Source organism: Pollachius pollachius (assembly GCF_949987615.1).
Source record: "Pollachius pollachius genome assembly, chromosome: 1".
NCBI lineage: Eukaryota > Metazoa > Chordata > Actinopteri > Gadiformes > Gadidae > Pollachius > Pollachius pollachius.
Genome location: NC_136934.1, coordinates 4259676 through 4271933, shown reverse-complemented (window position 1 = coordinate 4271933; position 12258 = coordinate 4259676). Strand labels below are relative to the sequence as shown.

The window sequence follows — 12258 nt, the reverse complement described above, 5'->3', positions numbered from 1 at the left end:
TCACTCTCAGCAGTCGAATGGATTGACTGCGGAAAAACACACTTATAGATGTGTACTCGACATATGTACTCGACTGAAAACTGCACCAGTAGGTTAACATGACGTTGGTCTTTTAAACATATACAATAAAATAACACTCAGCTTTGATGTGCTTATCTCTTTTCTCTAAACCGAGAAGAAATGGAACACATTGAAAAGACGTATTGATGAGGTATTCTAATTAAGACCACCTTAAAGAAGGAATTACTTTATTTTCACCGTTAACTTGAACTATTTAATTTGGCACAATTCTCCAGTGATTAATAGTGATCCGAGGGATAAGCCAAATTGGAAAACATAAACCCATTCCAGTGGTGAGGAATTTGAGCCTGCTCCTATATGACAAAAATAACACCTTAACCACCGGGTTTACATTATAATTCATCCTATCAAAAGACTTGGACTTATGCTAAATGATCATGTTATTTTGCACCATCCCTCGTAGCAGGAATTCATCTCAGAGCCTCCCCACCCCATCCCCGAGCCCCACACCTCCACCCTTTTTCATCTTCGCTGTCTGAAGCACTCAAATGAGAAGCTGTCAAGCCTCCTGATTTGTGCTAACTAGCTATCGATCGCCCCGCGTGCGTTGTGCTCGAGCAGTGGCGGGGAGGGGGAGGGGGGGGACTATAAGGAGAGATGGGAGCCCGCGAAAAAATATACGACAGTGCGCATGCACCGAGTGTAGAAGACAAAAAAAGGGATACCTGGAGTCGAGAGCAACGATCAAATTCCTAGTTGTTGTTTTTTTGTAAAATAGGAGAGGCTTTTGTTAACCCCGGTACATTCACATCTACATTTAGCATACGCTTTATCATAAGTGACTCACAAACGTCCACACACGGACGGCGATGTCCGTGCACGTCGGGAGCAGTCAGGGGGAGGTGCCTTGCTCAGGGATACCGCGACACTCAGCTGTAGGAGGAGCCGGGATCGAACTAGCAACCTCCCGGTTACAACTCTACCTCCTGAGCTAAGTCGACCGAGCCGCTATGAAATGAGTTGCAGGGAGCGACGGAGCCGGGGTAAGGGGCTGACTGCTCGGTCTCCTCAAACAATGTGTGTTGACTCCAGACTCCCCGCTCCTCCCGCGCCCCCCTCCCCTCTCCCGCTCCCACCGCCAGAACAAAGAGACGCCGCTGAGCACGCGCTGGGGGCTACCTATTCACGTGAGGAAGAGCGCTTCTACCGAGCGTCGCTGGTCGAGGCGATTAAATGATCTCCTCTTTTGGTGGCAGTCGACCGTCGCGATCAATGCTTCCACTTGTCGTTAAAAATAAAGGGCAACCAGTGTCAAGCAAAAAATAAATAAAGAGCGTAAGACTGTTCAGTTCCCAATGTGATGGGTGTTAAATGCGTTTTCAACTAATAACATGCATAATAATAACAAGCTTAATAATAATAACATGAATCGTTATTAATTACTATTAATATTTTATGTCTATATATATATATATATATATTAGTATTTTATTAGTATTATTTATAAAGTATTTATTATAGCCTTTTAGGGCCTCTGATTATTGTTATAATTAAATTAAAACACAAATGAAAAATACTATTGTAACGTATTGATTGAACACCGTGTAAATCCAAAAATAACAGTACGTGCATTGTAAATTATTACGCTAATCCTTAATTTATAATTTTATTTGAAAAACCCTTTTCTACCGTTTATTCTCCCAAACTCTTCCTCGACCTCAGTGACTTATTTGCAAATGTTGGCCATGCATACTTAATAATTATGACAGTTGTTATAATTGTTATTTAACGATTATTTGCATTATTATTATAAGCATTAATATAAGTGTGCCTAATATTATTATACCATCATCATCTATTATTCGTGAGATTATAGGTTATTGTACTCTAAGCCAAGCAACAGGCCACTGGAATGGGAAAGGGTTTTTTTTAGCGCTTATCTGGAGAATCCTGTCCTGTCAATCTGAACCCAATCCACTTTCACCACTCCTGCATTATCCTATTGTAGCACAAAAACAAACACGTACAAGGCGAGGGAAGTCCCGCTGAGCAAAACGCACATCCTTACAAAACTATTAATCTTCTCCATGTAGCCGTTCACCGTGAAAACCGAGATAAATAACCACAGGAAATGTTTACTTTTCATTCTTGTTTTTAAGTTCCTCTGCAAAAAAATGACCGTGACGTCAATTCAATCGACACAAACAGAAAAACCCCAATTTAACTTCCCCGCATAAACTACAAAGTGAGGTTAGAAATTTTCGGCTCTACATTATTGTATATATATTTTTCAATCCATCTCATCTCATAGCCTATAGCCCCAGGCATAGAGTTCATAGACTGCTACGTATTTTCGCGACACCTCCTTTTCCCAAATTCAAAATATAGAATTCAGCCCTATTTTAAAATAGGATAAAACCAACATAATTCTGCGATTATTATTGGCAATTTTAAAACCCAAACACTCATCTAAATATGGAGTGTCTGTCTCACAAACCAAACAGATGGATGCACATTACGGACAAAAGGTGAGAATGTTTGCCAATGGCCATAGTTTCCTTTCCCCTCATTATAATAGCATTTGCCGGCGACCAGACTGAAAGAAATCATGAAAAAACATCCAATTGCCTAGCTGATGCCTGCACCTGTATAATCTTACATTAGAAAGGGAGAAAGATAGGAAGAGTGAGAAGAAGAGATAAAGAGCGGGAATATAGAAGCGGAATAATATTTTTCTATTGCTGTTAACAAAAAACAATAACATTCTGCCTACCTTCTTTGCTGTTGTTCTGGCTCTTCTTTTCCCAGAGTGCCATGGCCTTGTCATCCTCTGGTCCGTCCATCATGGCCTTGTCACTGGGCACGTACCAGGTGGCGTGCTGCTCTGCCATGAGGGTGTCAAGGTCAATAGTGCCCATTGAGCTCTTCCCAGCATCCGGACTGCAGCCCGCCAGCTCGCTGTCTCCATTCTGCGAGGGACAGTCACCATTTTTTTTACTATTCTTCATAGCCAGAGGCTGATCCTCTGAGATGCTGAACTGCTGGCGCTGGAGTTGGATCTGGGCCTGCAGAATCTCCAGAGGATGAATCTCATCCTGACCAGATGTACTGGAAGGGGTGCGTACCTGCTCCATCCCAGGTGTGCCCGGGTGGCTCAGCCCGTTGCCCCCTCCTCCACCACCGCCGCCGCCGCCGCTGCCACTCAGGCCGTAGCTGTCAGGTGTCGAGGTAGTGTGATTGTTGATACCCATTCCCAGGGGCTTCTGTCCGTTCATCAGCCCGTGCTCCCCTCGCTGCTGCAGCTTGGGGGAGCAGGCCATGAGGGGGCTGCGGCTGGGCTTGTTGGCCGAGGCGCCCCCCGGGTCTGAGCTGGAGGACACCTCGTCTTCGTTGCCGTAGTGGGTGCTGACGTCATCGGGAAAATCCACACGCGGAGAGCCGCCGTCGGACTTGGTGACGCTTTGTATGCCGCTGTCCAGCGAAGACATCAGGTCCGCCTGGTCCCCAAGCATTAGGTCTCCTCCTTTGCCCCAGGAGGGGGACTGGAGGGGTTTCTCGTGGGGCGTGCCCCCACCCCTCTCCCCAACGCCAGCTGAAGGGGTCTGCTGGCCTGGACTTACAACAGGGTTTCCATTGTCAGAGGAAAAAAAAATTCCAGGGCTCACGTGTCCACTGTCTCTTTTTCTCCTCCCTCTCCCTCTCCCACTCCCTGTTGCTGCTTTCCCCTCAATGCAAGGGGTAGCGTCCATGTTGTAATTTGGGGAGAGGGCACTGGCTTCCCCCTGCACCGTCTGGCTTTGACTTGCAGGCTTAGTGTTGCTATTCCCAGTGCCAGGCATCTGGCTGTTCTGGGAAGTGCCGCTCTGAAAATATTCAGGAGCAGCACTGCCAGTCCCATTAGCCGTGCTGCTATTAATGTCCTGCTCCGTCTGACTCAGTTTTCGCTTGCCCTCGTTTTGGTTCTTCTTGTTGAACGTTACGTTGAGGTTGGGCGCCCCTAGGCTAGCGATCATGTTCTGGCAGGCCGTGGATAAGGCCGCCAGGCAGCTCTGGCCGAATACATTGTCTTTAGTGCTGGTTTTGCTAAAATTCCCCAAGGAAAGAGCTCCCAGCTTACTAACTGACGACCGCTGGCCTGGGGGGAACTCGGATTGGGGAGGGTAGCTCCCCGGAGAGGTGTTCACCCCCTGGGGATTGCTGTGAGCAGCCCCCTGACGGTTGCCCCCACCATAGGGGAACGTCGGTTGTGCTCCCATAGGAGGCGCCGGGAAGTCGGCCCCCGGCCTCCTCTCCGGTGCGTTGGGGTGTCCCACGCCCGGAGACTGCATCTGCGAGAGGTTGGCCATGTTGCCGCCGAACTGGGGGTGCATTCCCGGGGAGTGGAGGGGGAGTGGAGGGTCCCCGGGTAGCCTCATGGGCTCCTGCATGCCCATCCCCGGCCGGAACATCATCCCCGCCCCGTTCTGCTGCAGCCCGATGTCGTGGCCGCCGGGCTCGTTGTTGGCTCCGCCCATGCGCCGGGACATCATCTCCCCCGGCTGGTGGGACCCTGAGAACCAGGCGTTCTCCTGGGAAACGTGAGGGTTCTGCCCGTCGAAGTTGGGCATCCTGCCACCGTTCTCCCTGTCGAAGTTGGGCTGGGGCATGCTGCCCACGGGGCCGCCGTGGACCATGGGGCCCGGCGGAACCTCGCCGTGGTGACCCAGCTGCTGCAGGCTGGGCTGCCTCATCCTCTGCTGCTGGTTCCGAGAGGCCATCTGCTTGATCATCATGGCCGCGTTCTGCCGCTGCTGCAGGGACTGCTGGTCGGGCCCGGCGTGCTGCAGAGGCCCCGGGGGGAACCCTTCGCTCACAGGGGGGGTGAACTCCCCAGGTAGACCCGGGTAGGCCGAGGGGGAGAGGTGGTTCTCTATACCGCCGCCCCACCCTTCACCACCACCGTGTGCGTTGGGGAACTCAAACCTGGGCCTCTTGGCCATGTTTATATAAGGAGAGTCAAAGTGTTGCAGCCTCTGATTGGAGGGCTGCTGGGAGGGAGGCGGGGGGGCAGGCTGTTGCATATTAAACATGGGGTCCCCGTAGGGATGCAGGCCCCTATTTTCCAGTCTGTGAATCGGATATTCAAACTGGTTGTGTTGGCCGGGCATCATGACCCCGCCGTCCAGAATGTTGGGGTTCGAGGAGCCGGGCTCCGGGTGGGGGGGCCGGGGGAGTCCAGGAGGGCATGAGTTCTGTCTGGCAATCAAGCCCGCCTGTTGTTGTTGTTGTTGTTGTTGTTGTTGTTGCTGCTGCTGCTGCTGCTGCTGCAGTAGGGGATGTCTGGCATTAACGCCAGGCTCCATTCCCACCGGAACCTTCCGTCCGTTTCCGAAGCGCTCGAAGAACACTCCGTGCTGTGGCGGCGGCTGAGGCTGCTGGGGCAGAGCAGGGGGCTGGTGGCCCTTGGAGATGCCCCCCTGCATACCCGGGGTCCGGGGCATTCCAGGGTTCCCGGGGAAGTTTCCGCCCACCACCGGCCGCCCGGGCCCAAAGTGGGACTCGGAATCGGACGGGGAGAAGACGGGGACATCGAAATGTCCGGACGGCGGCTCGTTGGGGAAGTTGTACTCGAGACCCTCCACGGCGTTCTGGTTGGGCATTCGTCGCGGCTCCAGGCTGTGGGACTCGGAGGAGGAGGATGAGGAGGAGGGCAGGCCGTGGAAGGAGGCAGCCCTGTTGGGGGACTGGTCCAGGGGTAAACAGGGGGCCGGTACGGCGTGGTTCCCACTTGGAGGGCCGTGGTGTTGGAAGTCGGGCATGTTGTTGGACCTCTGCTGCTGCGGCGGGAAGCCGTCGCCTGCCTGGCCCTCGGCGAGGGGATCAAACCCCTCTCCAAAGCCCTGCTGTGGTCCCATACCATTGTTGTTGTAGCCCATTAGCCTGCCACCATGCAGACAGGATGACCCTGACTCTGGGCCCCCGAAATTCCCACTAAAATGAGGATGGTGTTGGTGGGGGTGCGGTTGGTGGCCGTGTGGATGTCCTTGATGCTGTTGGTTGTTAAAAAATCCATGCATGGGTCCTTGCTGCTGCTGAAGTCCACTGCCCGCATGCATGTCAGCGTGTCCCCGTGAGTGAAAGCCTCCGTACTGCTCTCCGTTCATGGTCATGTTGAGCCCGAGCATCGGCGGCTCATTTAAAGGGCCCATGCCAGCTTCCACCGACCCGGGAGGGCCACCAGTGTGAAAACTGGGGCTTTTATAATGTGAACCCATGTTCAGTCTTGGTTGGTTTATGTTTCTCTCTGACAGGCCAGGGTTTCTGCTATTAATCTTGGATCCGAACTGTTCCAGCCCAAACATACTCCCCTATTATCAATCCAACATGACAGCTACCTCGCCAGGCATAGGCACACGGTCTGTTTATCCGTCTGTGTCCAAAAACAAAAATAGAAGGGACAACTATATTATTTATACAAATATGAAAAATTGTTGTGCCAGCAGATGCAAAACAAATTATTATTATTTTAAATATATGGACTCACCAAATCAATTCTCATTGTTCTTATTAAATTGTTTTTCCAACTTCTCCGACGCCACTCCGAAGAAAAATTCAGTGTCCAAGGGCGCGCGTAAAATGTCAGTTTTCTTGTGCGTATCTGTCCCTTTTTGTTTTTTATTATGTCAGTATATTAGGAAAACGAGCACAATCTTCTTTATCAGTCTCGAGACTTGTCGTATTCCAGAGTTATCTGTGCGCAATTCTTCATGACAAAAACGACACAAATCTCTTTTCAACTTGCCAAACAGAGGGTTTAGAAAAAGACGAAATTTGGAAAAAAAAAACAATTTTATTTGTCTCTTTACGACTGCTTTTCGATGTCAAACGTCCCAATATGTCCAGTTTTCAGAGAGTTCCATGTTGGAGACGGAAAAAGTCCACTTGGAGCTTTGCAACAAAAATCGCTTTAAACGGCGGTGGAATTGTGTTTTAAATGCCTATAAGTGGTCATTAAACTCCCAACCACGATTAAGCAGTAATTTACGCAAAGTCCAATGCGATAGAATGTCCAAAACAACGGCAATCCAAAAGCACCGGAGGAACCGGAGGGGTCGGCTCTTACGCGCACTCAGTCCCGAGCAATGGGCATATAACTACCCGCGCTCTGCCACCCCAGAGCGGCTCCAGAACAGCATCCTTCACCGGCTCCTGGCCCTTCGCGTCAGCGCAATAAGCGCTCCCACTACCATGCAGACTCTCCTTTACAGTGTCTCTGTGTTTTGTTGCGTGCGTCCCCCAACTCCCAGGTCTGGTGTGGTCTAATCCAGCTGGGAACGATTCACAGACAGAACACACTCTGGCCTGGCGCTTTGCGCTGTGTGAGATCAACGCGTCCAGGGAGCCAGCAACAAGTTTTGCATTTCTGCAACCACTTCCATCCATGGGATATCCACCAATCACAACGCAGGAGAAAAGCTTTGGGGGCGGGAGGATTTGTTAAGGTGGTCCGCGGAGTTGACTTCAGGAGCTGTGCAAAACGGCGTTTCCAAATGTCAATCTCGAGTATTGACATATTCATGAAAGCTATTAATTTGGGGCGATTTTACAAATGCCAACAATTCATACAGTAAATAGGCCAACACATTACCACTTAGAAACGGTTGGCTTACTACAGGCTACATAATAGTTTTTCCCTAATGACCCAACAATAACTATTCTGAGTGTTAATCAAATAGGCCTGGCCTACGAGACGGGTAAGTAGGCTGAATTGTATAAATAATTATGTTGCCATTTATTACAGCAATTAATAAACACTGCTGATTAATTGTACGACCATTAAATTATAAGTTACCGTTGAGCTGGGAGGGAGCACGTTGGTAGGCGATGTTTTCGTGTGACAAATAGAAATTATTGTTACACAAGGCGTTGTTATTTTTAGGGGGAATTCAGGCAGCATTTTTTTGATAGGCTCCTTTTGTATCCAATCAATCATGTAAATGTACAACACAACGCTGTGTATTGTGATGAAAAGCGGTCGCCCTCACACACTTATGAACGCATGAGACTTAAATAAACATCCTAATTGCATCGTATCGATGTTATGTGCATCGTATTGTGCAGCAAACATTGCACAACAGTGTTAATTGTGTATTTGCGTACTCATGGTGATCTTTGTGCTGTTCGGGTGCTTATGGACACGGAGGTGTGCAGGCGTCTGCAATAAGAGCGTTTCCGTAGATTAGGCCAATGCGTCCCTCAGGAGAAAGTCCTCCTTAAAAGACTATCTGAACTGACTGATTTATGTTGATCGTATTGGGCCACAGTGCAAATAATCTATCGATCAATAAAATCAATCAATTCTCTAAGTATTATCACATCTGAGAGGGAATGTTATGGCTCCAAATATTCCAGTAGAGACAATAATGGCATATTTCCTGTTTATATTTACCATGACCAATGGCCATGTGAAACTAACAGATCATTAATAACAGTTTAATACGCCCAACCTTTCATTATAGTCCAGTAGCAATGTTCATGCAATAAGAAACATTCACGTATGGAAATATTGAAAATAAATCTGATGTGGGGTAGGCCTATTGTTAAATAAATAGGCAAAAAAACATACAAAAAGGCTAATTATTAAATTTGTTATATCGTAGTTATGTAGGCCTACGCCATAATGATGGAAAGCTTTTTTGATAGGTAGGTATATTTATTAATATTGAATGATTTAATATTCGCACAGAAAACGTGAACTGAAGCTTAAATAGGCGAACAGGGCTCCTCACATAGGCCTTTATATTATAGTGAAATATACAAGCGTATTTGCTGTATACAGGCATTCACACTTTCCCCGGAAAAAACTTTGTAGGCCTATAAAATGTACGCTACCTTTATTTATCCCCAAATACTGGCCTATTATGTTTTAGGTGTGCTCGGTGTCTCTTTACTGCAGTCTGAACCGCACAAGAGCAGCGTAAAGAGGACTTCTGTGGAGAAGGCACAGTGCCACCTAGCGGATCGAGGCGGAACGCCACCGTCCACTTACATTGATCTCCAATTAATTTGGAAACATAAAGACGGATACGAATGTGTATGCATTATGTACGGGCTGTATGAAGTGTTCTTTAAACCTTTAAAACTTGGTTTAAATTTTGTGATAAAAAAATTGCTTTAATTCACCCAGCGCTTATCCCTATTGCGTTGTAAGAAATACAATAAAATAAAGAAAGACAGACGAGGATACCGGAAGTCAAACAGACCGAGAAAACGCAGTAGGATTAATAATAAGCCTTCGACTGATAAAAAGTTAATTAATTGATTCAATTTAAAACTAAATTAAAAGTTAAGTGTAAACAGCAGCTAGGACTTATTATCTATGTAAATAATTATGTGCTAGGTTAATATTCATCTTTCCAATATTTATTTGTCAAAGAATCCCCAGATAGTCAATACAAGCAGACTTCTATTTATGAGAAGCAATTCTTCGATATAGACTAGAGGATAGAGGCTCTACCTACCCATGAAGTAAGTTACCTTTTTTATAATTCAACTAGACGTTTAAAGACAATAAAACAAAACGTAAGGCGCTATTTTTTTTTTTTTTTACAAAAAACGGTATCATAGTTTACATTATGAGTCCATTGTTAATTTCTTTGTTGCGTTTTTTCAACATAAGGCACACAGATACAGGCTGGAAAAAAATGGAATAAGAATGGAAATGGAAAAAGAATTAGAGCTTTTACACTGGGAAGCGTGGTGAGCTTGTGAAAGGGGTGCAGTTGAAAGGGTATGAGGCATTGTGTGTTAATAATTAAATGAGTACCAAATGTGAGTTATTTCCATCACCTTACAAAGCAAGCTCCTTAGCTGTGGGTTTACTAGATGTTCCTTCACCAAGGTAGAGCAGAAACACATTAAGAATAATTGTATATGTACCTAATAAAATATATTGCATACATCTAATGTATTTACAGCATAAATTACAAACGTGCGTATTTCCTGCATGGATTGTGATCAACCTTTACCAAACACAATTGAAAGTCGAATCCTATTAATCATCAGAAGATAAAAAAACAACTGTAGGCCTACTAATAGATTGTATTGCACAGCCGTCGGCAGTCTCTTGAAATAGAGGCGTACGATACGAGGTCAAAACCCAAACGGCATTCCCCAAAGCTAGATATCCCCAGTAATAACAACGGAGTCCCGGCGCTGGCACTTCAACGGACAGTCTAGAGGCTTCTCAGCACTGTCACAATACGGCTCCTTTCTATTGTGATTTAGTAGTCAATCTGTCTCAATGTTGGCCTCAATAGGACAAGATAACAGGAGTGAGTGTCCCTCCTCTGCGCTTAATTCCCACAGTTAACAGAGCTTTTCCGCGCAGATAGACACATATATCCATGGGTGACTGGGTGTCTAGGGGGTGTCGAGTGGTGGTGGAGGTAGGCCCGAAGAGCCAGTGCCCTCCCTGGGCACTGGGGATTGCGTCCTATCAGCGGGTTTACTTGGTGCACGCTTGCCACAGGCCTGTCACTCATCGGAGACACCGCAGCGCTCTGGGTCAGCGGGGTTAAGCAGCATCTGTCATCCAGGGGAACGCCATTGTACCAAGGGGGAGGGCAATGCTAGAGACCCCCCCCCCCCAACCCATCCCCAGTCCCTGCGGTCGCATGGACCCCAGGCTGATCCCTCCTCTCTCCCAGAACAACAGGAAAGACTCTACAGAGAATCTCTAGGGCCCAGGCTTGGCCCAACCTCGGAAGACGAGGAAGCCGGTCTGACATCACTGCCGGCCCAGAGCGCACCCGAAATAACTGGTATAGAAGAACCCCCCCATCCCCCCCCCCCCCGCCCACTTGGTTTAACCTGGTGCCCACAGGGAAAGAGAGGTCACGTAATGAGGGCTTTGACACCGTCAGCCCCTCCAATATGAATAACAAATATTGGTTCATCCACTTTATGTGCATAATAATGTCCTTTTTTATGTTGTACAAGTGGCTGCGCTCTCAATACTGGTTTCGGTGTCAAGCGAGTTCCCAGTAGTCTGAGCTTGACAGCTGGGGGAGATTCTGTGGTAAAAGAAAAAGAAAAAAAACCTTCTTGTCTTGAGCTCCCCTTCTTCTCGGAGATTCATTGCTTGTATTCGTCTGTTCCCTGGTTTATTTTAACGGTGCAGCCGTGACATGTTGCTCTGTCGTCTGCATAGGACGGACGCATGGCGGCTGTACAATGCTCCCGGAGCCGGCACCAAACAGGAGGTGTGTGGGCGGACTGCCCATCTCCCCATTTAGAAACAGGATTATTTGCCTGTTCTGGGGCAGATATGACTTGTTTCCTTGTCACGGGCACATGTGACAATTTCCCACAAACAATAAAAGCCAGCGGATATCTCAGCGGGCAGCTGGCTGCTCTTCCTGCTCTTTAGCGGCCGTTGTGTTGTTGTGCAACACAGCTGACCCATGCCAGCAGACACACAGACTTGGCCCGCGACTCGCTTTTATAGAAGGGGAGATAATCTTATCTAATGTATATTGTATAGCCGCACCCCCCCCCCCCCCCTCTCCACACAAACACACACAAACAACCCCTTTTACTTCTTGACTCAGACCATCTCTCCCCCAAACGTTCCATAAAACATTGATAGTATTTTCGTGGGCAGTCTTTTCTTTCTCGTATCGACTTTATATAAAGACAACTATTTCACAATTGAGAATGAGGAAGGTGGAGCCCTACAGGCCGTTCAGTGAACAGCGTAGTAATAACGTTAAATGTTGGGATGGGAATGAGCAGACATGAGGATACCATAGGGCCGCGGTTCGATTGTGTAAACATAAATACAGATCGATTTTTTTGTGCAATTTTATATTTTGTGTGGTTTAATGTTAAGGTTTAATGATGAGGTTCGTGTTCTACAGGTCCGTTGGTGTCCGGCCTTGTTTTTTTACATTAACATTAACAAAAAACAGCACATAATTGATAAGTTCACCATTAGCGAATGCTCTGAAGCACTGCACCATTCATTTACACCCAAGGAAACATGAATGTTTTTGGCAGGCTTTTTTTTTTATTCATCACGTGAATTGATTTTCCACATCCTTAATAAATGTGTTATCCTTTATGCATGATATAAAGTGACATTCAGGGTTACCTCCAATCCATCAGGAAGCCCACAGGCTAAAGGGGGTGAGAGAAAAGCCGGTTTAGAGGTGGTTTCACCAGAAGGAAAGTGGGACACAGACGAGGAAGCAGGGC

The 12258-nt window shown here is 47.4% G+C and overlaps 1 protein-coding gene across 1 annotated transcript in view; it reads right to left on the bottom strand.

Moving 5' to 3' along the window:
- mn1b (meningioma 1b) overlaps nt 1-7343 on the bottom strand; it is a gene marked incomplete at its 3' end in the record, with an annotated part of 20253 nt that extends 12910 nt beyond the window's left edge. Inside the window, exons 1-3 of the mRNA XM_079750410.1 lie at nt 6545-7343; nt 3147-6430; nt 2795-2990 (exon numbers count right to left, since the gene is read on the bottom strand). Coding sequence (XP_079606536.1) covers nt 2795-2990; nt 3147-6362 — 3412 coding nt within the window. The 5' untranslated portion in view covers nt 6363-6430; nt 6545-7343. The remainder of the gene's footprint in view (nt 1-2794; nt 2991-3146; nt 6431-6544) is intronic.
- Between the last annotated feature and the right edge of the window lie 4915 nt (nt 7344-12258).